Here is a 15,952-nt window from a genome sequence, read left to right as displayed (position 1 = left end):
CTTTTTTTTGTATTTTAATGTTATTTTGTCCTAATTTTTGTTTGTGCAATAAAGTGTTATAAATAAATAAATAAATAAATAAATTTGCAACCAATCTCAGTGTACTATGTAGTGATTAGTCTTGCATGCATAAAATTTAACACTATTAATTAAACGATATTATAATTTTATCTCCGAGTTCGCGCGTCTCACCTCTCCTACCTGAATTCCACACAGCTATCTCAAAGGCGTTATAATTTTAAAGTACAAAATGGTTCGGAATGTCGATGTAGGATACACTGTCGTTCAAGGCATGTTATCGGTCGCGTGAGGGTCGGATTTTCGTCGCCTGGATACCAGCAAAGCTGCAACTGTGTGCTGTATAATTTACGACGTCACCACGTTAAGTGTGATAAAATTTGTCGAGTTCCGCTGCATAGTGTTTTAAGCTTAAAACTATTTTGTTGACTCTTTAACTTATTTTATTGTGTTGGTAATTTATAAAGGCGTTTAACATGACGTGTTAATTGGATTTTTAGTGCTTAGAAATTAAAAGAAGTCTCTTACTTTAATATACAAGTATATGGAACAGTATATGAGCAAAAATAATGCACAAATCATACCTATTATTACTGTGAAGATGCAGAGCCATATATTATAACTTAAAGTTAGACGTCAAAACTACTGTAAAATACTATGAAAAATGATTTTAATAATAAAACATTGGCGTTTTATTCTCAAAGTTTAAAAGTAATAAAGGGGAAAAACTAAAAGAATATCTATAAAATAATTTAACGGCGGAGTTGGGTTTCATCGAAAGTTTGAACTGAATAATAAAATACAAAAGGGTTTGTCTTATCATACATCTGAGATAGCCCGATACACTTTGGGTACAATCCCAATAAAATTTTAATTTTCCTATCCACGTTTTATTGTTCTTTGGAAAACTTAAATCATCTAGATATCATTCTATAGAGAAAAATGTAAGAGCTGCTGAATAAAAAAAAGGTTAATTTCACTCTATAATGGCTATAATTGACGATTCATATACCTGCCGCGTGTCAAGCCGAGTTCAAGCGAAGAGAACTGGCGAGCAGCAGCCGTGTGTATATTTACACGAACCATTTCGAGCCACTTTTCACCCTCTTATAACTCGAAAACTATTTGAGTTAAATAAACCAAATTTGGTACATATCAAGAGGACCTCAAGATAAACAAGAACCTTAAATTTCATAAATACAGATTAAACAGTTGCGTAGATATTAATATCCAAAAATCGCAATTTTTAAGACTGACTGACTTATAGACATATACAAAACCTAACCCACTTCCAGATGACCTAGAAAGTTCAAATTTTGTAATCAGCTAGGTAATAGTGAGTGTACAAAGGAAAAAATCAGAAAATACTGAATTTATTTGTATTTAATTTTTTTTTCAATGACATTAATTTTGTTTGTATGGAAAAATGGAAAAGTTTAAAAAAATAGAAAATAGTATATTCACCTTACTAGTCTTAAAAAATAGCTCAAAACTAATCAGTGGCCGAAAAAAATTTTGAAATCCATCAATAAATGACTGAGATATAGATTATTGAAATTTACATATTTTAGGACGAAACATCTGTAGATTCGAAGCGCCTCTGACATCACACTCACTCGCGCTAGTATCGCTAGGGTGGATTACTTCGATTGCATGATTTCTTTATTCAAAACTGTTATTAAACGTAAAATAAAAGAAAATTGTAATAAAATTATTGCTCATACAGTTAAAAATAATATATAATTTTACATATTCACATCTATTTATTCTTTATTTATGAGCGTTTAGTTTAGTTTTAATTTCAGTGTAAATAAATAAGAAAATAAATAAATAAATAAAATCTTTATTTTGCTTTAAACATGGTATTCAATGGTGATACAATTATATTAATAAAGCACAAACATGTTCAGCCAATACAAGCATGCAAAAATAATTAGGTACCATAAATGGTGTAATGGAAGAAGGCTTCGTCGAAGGTCGAAATGATTTAATTTGCGTAATATTAATATGAGTGAAACATCTTTAGGCGCGTTTAGAGTAAAATTTTAAGATCGCGTCATGGCAATACCGTAACGTCATGGAGTAAGGCGACGATTATTCTACAACGATCTTTGCATCTTGGTAATAGTGTGTGTACAAATTCACGCTGGATGTTTGGAAAATCATGTAATCTTTTAAACAGAAAACGAGTTTAAAAAATTGCAGATAATGACGGGGCAATGTGCGCTGACATTCATAACATATAAGAAAATATAGAAAACTAGCGGTCCGCCCCGGCTACGCCCGTGGTACATATTTCGCAATAAAAAGTAGCCTATGTCCTTTCTCGGGTATCAAAATATCTCCATATCAAATTTCATGCAAATTGGTTCAGTAGTTTAGGCGTGATTGAGTAACAGACAGACAGACAGAGTTACTTTCGCATTTATAATATTAGTAAGGATAATACTAAACAAACCATACAGAGAAACCGCAAGAAAAAATAAAAAAATCGTATATAAAAAGTATTATATTCATAAAGTAAATCAAATTTGCAGAGTAATTTTCTGTACAAAAAGTAATGATATCCCACCAAAAACATAAATGTAAAATTTGGAGCCGAGTTCAATCGTTGACTTAATTTGCCAAAAAAAGAAATGAGATCTAAATGTGTGCCAAGTTCTGCAGACAGTCCAGAAATTTATTTACAAAGATGTATTAAGTTCTTAGGTTGACTGAAAACTCAGTTGTTTTATTTTCCCTTAGAGAACAATGTTTATTCCAAAATATAACTTTTTAAATTTGAATAATATAATTATTTTCACAAAGCAAACAACTAATGACCTATTGAACCCCATAATTTGATGAGGCTAGTTTTACATACTGCTTATATTTTGTGAGGTTCTAAAAACTAGCCTCCTCAAATTATGGAGTTCAATAGGTCATTAGTTGTTTGCTTTGTGAAAATAATTATATTATTCAAATTTAAAAAGTTATATTTTGGAATAAACATTGTTCTCTAAGGGAAAATAAAACAATTGAGTTTTCAGTCAACCTAAGAACTTAATACATCTTTGTAAATAAATTTCTGGACTGTCTGCAGAACTTGGCACACATTTAGATCTCATTTCTTTTTTTGGCAAATTAAGTCAACGATTGAACTCGGCTCCAAATTTTACATTTATGTTTTTGGTGGGATAATAACTTACAAACATAAATGGAACATAAGCGTTGCCTTTATTTAAATAACACTTTTTATAAAACCCAAGGCAATTTAAAGATTTACGACAATTTAAAATAACACTTTTTATTAAATAAATTGATAATATCTTATAAGTAATTACGACTGTTGCGTTATTTGCATGATTACCTACGTAAATCAGTGTAGGAACATCTTTCTAGGACACACTCATGAAATTTCTTCCGTGTGTATTGAAAATATAAATTAGTCGACTTTTAAATCATCTTTTCCCGATAAACATACTTGCATGCCAGAACGTACTATCTGTTTCCATGTAATAAACAATTTTCAGATCAAATGCAATTTATTTTAAGCACTGGCTCTTACACTATTTTAGTATGAAATTTCCGCGTTGATGCCAGGATAAAGAAGGGTCAACTTTATCGCTATTTCTGTTTTATCGTGATTACCCGAGCCTCTGTTCCCTTGTTTTTAGCTTATTTTTATAAGGAAAAATGTAAGCTTTCATTTGTTTGATGAGGCCTTTATTTTCTTTGTTATTTGATTTAACTTTGATAGTGTTAAAATTATGTTATGGCTTGCTATAATTCACTTGTTAACTTGCTGCTATTGCTAAGGTTTTATCATTGAGGAAAGAAAATTAAGTCGTGTTAATTGGTTTTAATAAATATTTCTCGTACGACAGTTAGTGCTTATTTTGAATTTATTTACAATTTATTTACAACTAGCTTCCGCCCGCGACTCCGTCCGCGCGGAAAAATTAAGAAAAATTAAGATTTTTTTTTCTACGTATTTTTCCGGGATAAAAAGTGTCCTATTTTACGCCCAGGATAATAAGGTATAATTATACCAAGTTTCATCGAAATCGAACCGTTAGTTTTCACGTGATGCCTGAACATACAGACAGACAGACAGACAGACAGACAGACAGACAAAAATTTTTTTTAATCACATATTTGGGCTTGGTGTCGATCCAGTAACACCCCCTGCTATTTATTTTTTCAATATTTTCAATGTACAGAATTGACCCTTCTACAGATTTATTATATGTATAGATTAGAAATGAAAGTAAAAAATATAAAATCATCAAGTCACTGCGGCCATAGAGGTTCGAAGCATAGGATTTGGAAAGGAAAGGATCTGATATAATAAATACAAATAACACGATGAAACTAAAAGAGTTACGTTGTGTATTATAATAATTATTTTCCCAAATTAATTAAATCCAAATTTTTGTTATAAAAGGTGAGTCTGGAAGAGTAAAATTTTGACTTTTTTAAATCATTTCATATGTAATTTAATAAGGTTGGAATCGTAATTCAAAAGAGTTAAAAGTCAATGAAATACTGCTAATTGGATTTCGAATAATTGCACAGAACACTATCAAATAATTGTTATCTACGCCACTCCAAATATTATTGTATTATTTTGACAGTTGATTCAATTGTTTATCCATGCCAATTTACTCTAGCTTATTTATTATTCCAATTATGGCATTTATTGTTGCTAAATAATTTTATTCCGTATTCAAGCCGTATCCTAAGATTTATATTAAATTACTAGCTTACCGCCCGCGGCTTCGCCCGCTTTCTCTAAAACGATTTGAGATTTAAACTATCCTATCTCTCAAGTTGGATCGAACTGCACATGGTGTGCGAATTTTATTATAATCGGTTAAGTGGTTTAGGAGTCCATTGAGGACAAACATTGTGACACGAGATTTATATATATTAAGATTATGTCAAATATATTATCATTGAACTGGTTTTAAAAATTGAACGTTCTATTAAGATGATTTATATGCAATTTTATAAGACTAATTCTTCTCTAGAAACGTATTACCTTTTTCAATATAAGATCAAAAACGAATATTAAAAGTTCTAAGCCGCAGATTATTTTTAATAATTGTCGTTCTACAGAACTTTTTATTGAATAGGAAAAAATGGTATCGCAATACGCAGAACACATCTTGATAAGCTCCTAACAATATGCAACAGTTTACTACATAAAGCATCATTTTAAAATTCTCAGAACATAAATATTATACTGCAATCGAGAAGGCTTAAGACGCCTTTTCGCTCCTCATACACGAGTAAAAATAACGAGATCTTCTAATATACGTTTATGCTTGTGACATCATACAACTTATACGCATTTCTTTTTGAAAACATTTACATTGTTTCCAGTATGACATTAGAATTTAAAAGCGTCTTTATCCGGCATACATTTGCGAGGTATTTTCGTCTTTCGGCTCACGAGAAAAGTGAGCACGTGAATTCATAGGATAGGTTGAAGTTGTACGTTGTTTTAATGGTTTAACTTTACACATGATATTATAATCTTGGATTAAAATTAAAAGTGGATAATTTATAATAAAATTTAAATCTAATAGAACAACATTCCTAATAACTAAGAAGCTTGTTACATACATCTGTGTCTTAATTTGATGATGTGGTCAAATATTAAAATAACAACCCTTAACCAAATTACACACAGCCAGTTTAAATATGCATTGAAACCAAACACTGATTAAATTCGTGTTAACTATGAATTAGTTATGTCAAGTTCTAGACTATACATACATATACTAATCTATGTATATGATTACTACGTGCATTGTACTAAAGTGTGTCTCAACATGCGTGTCTAAACTCTAAACCTGATTCATTCTAGTAGCTCGTACTTGAGACTTATCTCTTTGTACGAGACTTGAAGTTTTGAGAATTTTTGCGGCGATGATAAAGGTTCAAAGGTTGCGCCGTCTTTGTTCTCTTACGTTGGAATTTATAAGGTTTTGTATCGTTGTTACAATGAACACCTAGTTTTATGAAACACGATTTCTTTAGAAGCGTTTGTTACTCTATTTTTTTAAAAGAACTTTGACCTATATAATTTATAAATACTAATGAGAATAAGAATATTAGAATGTTAATAAAAACTAGGCGTTTAATGTGGGAATGGCTTTCCATTTCGATTTATTTAATAGGATATAACATTATGTGCTTATCATAGTGATAATAATATTATAATCTATATTCGGCAATGGTCTACAATAAATCTGTTGCAATTTGAAGAATTATAAAATAGTAGCGTTGTATTAATTAATATCAAATAGTAATTTTGCATTTAACACGACTATATATTTTCAATCAAACAATTCACACAGCATTGATATTTTGAAATGAGGTACATATTACAAATCATTTAAACCGCATAAACCTAATTTTCTACTTAGTCCTCCTTCCAATACCAAGACCTTCTTGGGTAGATTAACGATAAGTAACTTGCTAGTAATCAAATCATAATTGAACAACACGAGATCTAAGTACTAATTATAAACTTTAGGATTTAGATTGTAACCCTTGTTGCCTGGTGGTAACGGAAAATCGACTATTTTAGCATAGTACGTATTGTATTTTTATTCTTTGTTTTTCTTTTTTATCGAAATTGTATGTGTTGGATTTAGTTTAATTCTTTTTGTAATATGTTCGTGTTAAACTTACCAATAACATCCAGTGCGATTCTATAGTTCCTTGTAGGTGACACTTGGAAGTCGACTCTGCACCTATAGATGGCTCTGTCCCTTGACTGTATGTCTCGCACGTGCAGTGAGGAGGTGGGCAGGCCGACCCATCGCGCTCGCTCCCCGAACGTGTCGTCTGACCAGTGCCCTGTAGGCCCTGGGACACGCGTGTCGTAGCTGGAACAAAAGAGCTGGGTTAAAATATTTTTTTCTATACTATAATATTATAAAGCTGAAGAGTTTGTTTGTTTGTTTGAACGCGCTAATCTCGGGAACTACTGCTCCGATTTTAAAAAATCTTTTGGTGTTAGATAGCTCATTTATCGAGAAAAGCTATAGGCTATGTTTAATATCGTCTCGCAAAGACCAACAAGAGCTGAGCACGGCGGGTAAAATCGCGGAGCACAGTCTTTATAATAAAAATGAATCTCTAATTTTTTTGCTAAGCGCAAATCACGAGTACAGCTGAATATTCCTTGAATTATGGTTGATGGTTTTCATATAGTTTAGGATACATCGCCCATTTTTGCAAGTGACTACTATCGAGCTAATTTTCCGTTTGTAGCTTTATTTTGATGAGACGCCCAATAATTTCGTGTACGAAAGTCTCGATTGTGGTAGCTAACAGAGATAACAAGGATAAAAATTTTTGATTTGATGGTTCTCAAATATTTCCTTTGAAAATTTTTAAATTAATTACAATTAAAATTGTTTAATTCAAAAGAGATTTACTTTTGAATTAAACAATTTTAATTGAACTATTCCAATTGAACAAAAAAGTTATTAAAAACCATTATAATAATTATGTATGTAGGTGGTTAGATACACAGGTAAACCTAGCTTGAAGGTATCAGCAAAATGAGTTTATATTTTTTAAATCAACTTCTATAAAAATATAAAAGTTTCATAAAAATAAAATCGCTCGAGATATTTCGAAATAAAACTTTACACGAGAACATTTCACATAGTGTAAAATCGTGGATAAACTTTAAAATTTCGTTATTTTTATAGGACATGAGTATTGAATAGAGAAACCAAATATAAAAGTTTAAATTGAACATAATATTATTTTCATATAGACAGACAAATTAACATAGTAGTTCATAGCGCCGTCTATCTTCCATTGTAATAAATTCAGTAAAAAAATATTTGTTCCTGAAGTACTCTTTTATTACTGTGTAATATGGTTTCATTCTAGTTAATCTAGATTTCTTCGTCAAGTTATACACTTATAATGAAATTTTAAACGTTTTAAAATTATTCGGAAATACAATAAAATTAATTAAATTATTGAATGTATTACGTGGCTAAATTATTACAACCATTCATTGATGCACTTTTGACATTATAAATTTCAAAATGGTATTCAAATCATTACATTAGAATTCCAAATCATTCAAATCATTGCTATCCGAATATCACATTTCACAGTTTTTTCATTTCATTGAAACTGTTCGAAAAGCCCTTTTCACCTTGTCTCATTTCGCTCTCAGAAAAGTCATCGAAGCAAAAAAATCTCCGGACATTCCGGGAAAGTGACGAAACAGCTTTTACACCATTCGTTTGCAACTCACAATTGCTTAGCCGTCATAATTCAAGAAGGATTTCCAGCTGGCTATAAATTCTTCGTCCACTGAACCGTTGGACGCCTGAGTGCTGTGATTCCAACTGATTTTACTGCCTTCCATAACTCAGCGTGCATTTTACATTTAAACTGATTTTTGTAAACAATAGCGTGGAGCAATTGCGACGTCCGTGGTTCTTTGTTTATCAAATGTGTGTAATGGGTCTATATGATTGCCAATTGGTGATGTGGTCATAGTAAATTTTACTATGTTCATTGTTTTTTTTCCTAAAAAATTATCTTGCAATTTATAGCGATACGACTATTTAGATTTCTATGGCTACGACGCTTTTACAGGTCTCGTTTTGATTGTGTTTAAACTTGAATTACTTTTATGATAATGAATATTAATAGAACGCTAGCATATGCTGTATTCTAAATTGAACAATAGATTTTTAAGAAAAGTAGGGCGCTTAGAGCGAGCGTGGCACGGGTAGATTGAGGTATTACATGTCTTGATGATGATTCAGCTAAATGTTTTCACTTCTTCAGATAAAAGACTCGCGTTAAGTCAAATACATTATTAGAATGTGTGCTAAATGAACCAAATAATACATAGAAGATATTATAATCTATCTTTCATTAAACGTACTCATCAAAATTGTAATTGTTCCATCAGCATCAAATACGAATTACATTCATGTTCTTTTGATTAAATATTGTAACTTCAATATACTTACTATATTTTTAAAATATATACGTGCTGGTGGTAAAGTTGGGTGGGTTGCTTGCTATGGGTGTACACATAGAGTTTTAAGAATTCATCTATTTGAAAAAAAAATGCATCTGGAATTTTATAAGTATTTTTTTACATACCTACTCGGCGTAGGTATGCAAAACTATAGCCTCCTTTGAGCTTAGTATACCAACAGTGGGTCACCATGTATATAAGATAAAAATTAGACTTAGGTTCTCTTAAAATTTACGGCATTTTCACATGGTCTCTTTAAATTCTGACATAATAGACAGTCGCCTGCACCATTGTACTCGCATCCAAATTTTCACCGCATTCTATCAATGCTAAACTTAATCCAAATCTGCATATTCAGTATTGTATGTTTGAACAGTTGAACACCTATTCGTTGAATCCGTACCATGTGGTAAGCTTAACCGCAGTGCTAGTGCATTCCGCGAATATAAACCATTTGCGAATCAATACTTTAGTTGAGGCTTGAAAAAGCAATGTATGGTTTTTAGGGATATTTGGTGTGTTTAATTAAAGGTGAGTTTTGATGGTAGAACATTTATGCTGTTTTTATTCTTATAGTGCATATTTGTATTTTTTTAAGCTATTGCATAGCTTCTATCGCACGCCTTGAGCGCGGAGACCGAATCCAGAAATTGCGTAACGAAAAATCTCACGCTCCCCACTCCGACGGGCACGGAGGTGTGGCTTGAAGGCATGCTATGCAATAGCTTTACCGCGGCAGTCCCCGAGTGCCAAAAGTCTTTTTTTTTTAATTATCCATTGTATGCGAGTACAAGAAAACTGGGCTCTATTTTTGTATTAGCGATAAATTTACTGAAAAAAATAATTGTTAAATGATAAAATATTTGATGCCATTTCCATTTATCCATGATTACGAATTACACACAATAATTATAACCTCAATACATTTTTATCCTCAAATGGAATAATATTTCGAATTATAAAAACTCAAACCGTTTTTCTACAACGTTCTATCCAATTCCATACAAATAAACAATAGGAAAGGCGTATTTCGCGCCAATTATGCAAACAAGCGACTTGAAAACTTCAGTATCGCCTCTGACAAAATATATTTAATTCAATTACAACTGAATGCTAGAATAATATCTCCAAAGGAGGTGTAACTTCCGAAGCAAACCCTTATTTAAAGTGGAATTTAACTTGCAAATGCGTTATATTGAATTACACGGCTATTCCTTGGAGGTAGAGCTCTTAGAATCCTTTGAGATATTAGCAACAAGTCATATTTTAAACGTGAATTACCATTACTATTCTATTATTGTAACTGCGAGGTCTGGAGGGGTCAATTTGCACTCAAAATAACTAAGAAAATAAAATATTGCCGTATAAACTGAACATTGCATTTACTAAATAAAATGGACGTTATATTATACGAGAGAGAGAGAGCAGTGATGGCTCAGTGGTGAGACCTCGGACTTCATATCGATAAGTCCGGGGTTCGAGACCAGGTGAGCGCGCAGGAAATAAATTGATTTTTCAATTTATCTGCGCATGTTGTAACATCACCACTGCTCGAACGATGAAGGAAAACATCGTGAGGAAACCGACATGTCGAAGAATTAAAAAGTTCGACGACATGACATGACATGTTGTGTCATCCGCCAACACGCACTTGGCCAGCGTGGTGGATGTACCCTCATAGGAGTCCCGTGTCCCAGCAGTGGGCGTAAACGTATAATATGGGCTGATGATTATACGAGTAAAATATTGAGGTATCTATGTAATGCTATTTTTAAATAACCTTTTAACTATTGTTTTCACTAATGTAGTAGGTAGTTACATATTTAGACCTTATTGAACTCATCAAACCATGTCTTATTTTTTCAATACGATTGCCACTATAGACGACAGCAGAAAATCCGAATATATTTATTAAAAAAACATACTCTAAGAAGGAAATATATCCGAAAAGGAGCACTAAAGCTTTCGGCAATATGCCAGCTACTTCAGTTTTTCACATATTGCCTCCGAGTCTTTAATATAGCCGTAGATATGAATCAGTGTGTCAGTCGTTTGATGAATCACTTCTTCTAGTACTAAAACGTAAATTTATTGCGGAATGATAAAGAGTTCAATTGTTTTGTGCCTACTTTGCAATTTTAGTAAGGCGTGTGTCATTTATGCAATGGAAATTTCTAGAATTTACTATACATCTTTTTAGGACAGTATATAACAAAAACAATCTTTTGACTTTAAAGGAATTTTAAATATAAACTATGCGCACCACGCAATCGAAATTTTACAAAACTATATAATACTAGCGCCCGTGGATAATTATATTTCACAATAAAAAGTAGCCTATGTCCTTTCTCGGGTATCAAAATATATCAATACCAAATTTCATGCAAATTGGTTCAGAAGTTTAGGCGTGATTGAGTAACAGACAGACAGACAGAGTTACTTTCGCATTGATAATATTAGTATGGATTATATTATGTAGCAAAACTGTAACTGTACTTAACTGTGTTGTAGAGTGGCATATTATTCCACTCAAATCTTAAACCCCATCAAAAGCAACTATAAATTCAAAAAATTTCAAAGCTCCTAAATTATTTCCAATTCATATAATTCCTATAAACATTTTTATCAGATTGATTGACAGCTACATTATAATCTATTATTTCTTATAAGGAATTTAATTAAAATTGTAGACAGCCCTATAGCAACCTATATTGCCAATGAGCGTTCAAAGCTCTTTATAATAAGTTTATTGAAACCACCTGTTGTCTGAATACACGTCAATATTTCAGAAAATAAATTGTGTTTTATAGCCGTATAGCTTGTTAGTTGAAAGCTTAAGTCGTTTTTTATTTATTAAACCTTGGCGAATAGTTTATAATCCGTATTTATTAAATTCTATCTAAAAACGTTGCGAATGTATACCTTGATATTGAGGTTAAATACGCAGATATAGAGGTATGGTTTTAAGAACTATTAGGTACATAGACGTATATCTGTCTCTGTTTGAATCTATACTAATATTATAAAGCTGAAGAGTTTGTTTGTTTGTTTGAACGCGCTAATCTCGGGAATTACTGGTCCGATTTGAAAAATTATGTCGGTGTTAGATAGCCCATTTATCGAAGAAGGTTATAGGCTCATATATGTATAATCACGCTACGACCAATAGGAGCGGAGCCACGGGGGTGAAACCGCGCGGAGCAGCTAGTTAGTTATAAACTACTTAGTAGGTATTGGAATTAAATTCTAAAACAAATAATATTAAACTGTAAAACAAAGAAAGCTGTGAATAGTTTTGCTAGTCGCGCACGAAATGTGATCATGAAATTTTAGTAAGTTATTTTATTCCAAAGTTCCCAAATAAATACTAGAATATAGAATTAATTAAAATAAGAGATGGAAGCACTTTAATTACTTATAATGATAATACCATAAGAATATCATATCATCTACCTTATCTACATATAAATAATACCTAAATGCAGTAATAACTATACAAAATCAAATTCAAACTAAGCTTTATAAACTGAAAATGAATTCTAAATTTTGATGAAGTTACTAAAATGGGAATGCATTGCCGTTGAGTGTTTTGAGGCACGCGATTGAAAACCTGCAATTTAAGCTAGATAATCTGGCCATGTGCCGATAGCGTTTAAAATGAATACTAATGCACTAAAATCATGTAGATATACCGGTAATGATATCGATTTAAGCATCGGTATCGGTATGATTTAATGGATGCGAACTCGTTATTGGAAATGTGACACAAAATTAAAAAAAAAAAAAAACATAATAGAAAGATGTGTCTAAAGGTAACGGTGGTCTTGTTATTTTATTTTAATGGCATTAATTGAAACCTTCTGGATATTACGTTTTAATCAAAGCTTACCTGGTAGTTATAAAGAAATAATTCAAGAACTTAAGGCAATTCTTAATTTAAGAACAATCAGAATTTACGATATCTGTATAAGATACATACAAAATATTAAATCGACATCATTATTTGAGTATATCAATCCTCAACATAAGTTTATAGTATACTATATTATTTAGCCTTATAGTTCTAGTGTTGTTTATTGACTATCAAATCTTATCAAACATTTAACAAGATTACAAATCAAACGTCAAACTAATGTGCTAATATTCAGTAATGGTAACTAATAACTATTGAAATCAAGAGATTTCATCAACAAGGTTACCTACCTCGAAAATTCTGTTTAGAAAGTCATGTCAGTTCCTCACTTTTATTAGAATTTAATCTAATTAAAAAGAGATATTAATTACGAAGATATAGGTATATAAATGTTTCGAGTTCAAGATCACGTCACAAAAAATATGAAATTTTAAAAGCAAAGTTGGTTCTATCTTTCAATTATAAATATTTTCTTATTTAAAATAACGCTAATTGATTTATACACGTGGGGTTAAGAAAAATTCGGAGCGTGCTCTGAAAATTTTAAAGATTTATTTTTCCTGTTTGCGTAAAGTTTAATCCATTTTGTTGATTGGGTAATATGACATGTACCTACCTCATTAGTCAAATTAAAAAAAAACAATACAATAAATACTTTATTTCAATTATTATCATTCGATAATGAAACGTTTTGTTTTTCTAATTACTGAAATTAAAGAAGCTTATTATGTTATCGTGGGCAAAATTGTAAGAATGGTTTGAAGGCCATAATTCGTTAGGCACACAAATCAAAGAAAAAAAGAGCGTGTGTGCCGAGAACACGTGTCAGAAGTGAAACTTATTTGCAAGATTAAAAGATACCAAAATCGTTGCCTTATACCATGACGTGTCGTTATCATTGAGGTATTATTACTACGTATAGAGAGGACACCACGAACAAAATCTGTGCGACAAGCGCGGCGGCGCAGGGCGGCTAGTGGTCACTTTGTAGATATCCTGCCCCTTATTACTTATAAATTGAAACCAATCAATGTAACAAATAAATGTTGTTTATCTTAAAAAAATATGAATAAACTTATCAATTAAAACTAATCAGTGTAACAAAAATTGACTTTTTTGAGACGATTGACTCTAACTCGTGTTACAAATAGTGTAGTAGCGATGTCCTCTCTATTACGTAGTACATAATAACTCAATGGTCGTTATCGTCATGACGCGACCTTGAAAATATTTTACTCTCAATGTGCTTATAGAAGTTTCACTTCGAAAATATTATCAGTACTATATTTTTTGTTCAATTAACCACATTAATTAATTAATATGATTCTAATGAACCCGTACACGTGCGATGTTCAAGAATATTCAGCGTGCTCTAAAAAATTTAGAGGATTTTTATTTCCCCCGCTTCCATAAAGTTCAATATTGACCTATTTCGTTGATACTAACTGGAGCTCACTCCATTTCTCTTTCAAAATTTTGAACGAAACATATTTTATATCGAGTTCCTATCTTAATTCCATCGAGCGTCCGTGACGTAGAATATGTGGATTTTAAAACTGTTTTTATCATGTTACGTTTTTGCAGAACTTTTTTTTTTTAAAATTAATGAAAAACAATAACAACACCGTTGTCAGGGACTTTAAATTGAATTCGTTGAAGGTCGCTTGAATTGAGTTTCAATAATAAATAATACTAAATCGTGTTTCATTTCCTTTAAACACGATGAATTACTTCAATATTAATAAAACACCATAAATCAATAAAAAAAGTAAGTATGTAAGTTAAGAATAGTTCAGTATGGTTTAATTTGTAAAGCCATTTTATATAATACTAGATTTCCGCCCGCGACTTTGCCCATTTTGTCTAAAACTTTATCCTACTAATAATATAAATGCGAAAGTTTGTAAGTATGGATGGATGGATGTTTATTATTCTTTCAAGTAAAAACTACTGAACATATTACAATGAAATTTTGTACGTAGAAAGCTCTAGACCCAGAATAACACACTACTTTTTATCCCGCAAATCCCACAGGAACGGGAACTATGCGGGCTTTTCTTTGAAAACGCGTGCGAAGACACGGGTGGAATCTAGTCTATTATAAATTATGTGTGATAGATACAAAGATAAATTAGGTACCTTAATATAGTAAGACACATATAATCACTACATAGTATAAAACTACGCAACGGATTTTGATGCGTTTTTTTTTAATACATAGAGTGATTCAAGAGGAAGGTTTTGGTATATAATTTATTAGGTTTTAGAGAAAGCGGGCGAAGCCACGGGCGGTAAGCTAGTATTATAATAAGTAATATATAAATAAGAATAGTAATAATGCCGTAAAACTAATTCTCAGCTACTAGGTGTCGTTGAATAATTCGGTCAGAATCAGACAAGACGGTGGCCTGAAAGTTTTTCCGTTCGCTTCATTGTTGGCGCCCGACTTGCTTTTGTGTGCCAAATGTGGAATGCTTTACCTCGAAACAATACTTGCCATAATGGATGCTTTGATGTTACACTCATTTTTATTTCGCTTTTTATATCTCATGTTATTTACAAGTGTTATTTGATAGCCTGATTCGTGATTGTAATTACTGGGGGAGAGATAATTTGTCCGAATTAAATAACCGATTTTATAGGTTGTATGCATGTGGATATGAATATATTGGATGTTTGTTATTCTTTCTCGCAAAGATACTGTACAGATTCTTTTATTTGATAAAGAAATAGACCATAGTCTAGAACAACAAGACTACGAAAAAGAGAAAAATATGTTGTCCATAGATAATGATTATTATTGTAGGTACCTACGTACTTTAATTATCACATAACTTCATATTTTATAATAGTGTTCCATTGATTAAACTCGAATATTATTATAACGTTTGCACTATTATATTAAGGGCTGATTTTTTAATCCTTGGTTAAAACTTATTCATCGAATAACGTACTAAACTACCATTTCAAAAATTTATTCTAATTGTCCGTATATGACATTT

At 31.5% G+C, this 15,952-nt stretch overlaps 1 protein-coding gene across 1 annotated transcript in view; it reads right to left on the bottom strand.

Moving 5' to 3' along the window:
• LOC123692111 (nephrin-like) overlaps positions 1-15,952 on the bottom strand; it is a 148,263-nt gene that overhangs the window by 40,587 nt on the left and 91,724 nt on the right. Inside the window, exon 4 of the mRNA XM_045636755.1 lies at positions 6,703-6,899. Within this exon, the coding sequence (XP_045492711.1) occupies positions 6,703-6,899 (197 nt within the window). The remainder of the gene's footprint in view (positions 1-6,702; positions 6,900-15,952) is intronic.

The sequence above is a fragment of the Colias croceus genome, chromosome 5, assembly GCF_905220415.1.
Source record: "Colias croceus chromosome 5, ilColCroc2.1".
NCBI classification, from domain to species: Eukaryota; Metazoa; Arthropoda; class Insecta; order Lepidoptera; family Pieridae; genus Colias; species Colias croceus.
Note: the sequence above shows the minus strand (reverse complement) of the source record. Positions and strands in the feature narration are given on the sequence as shown.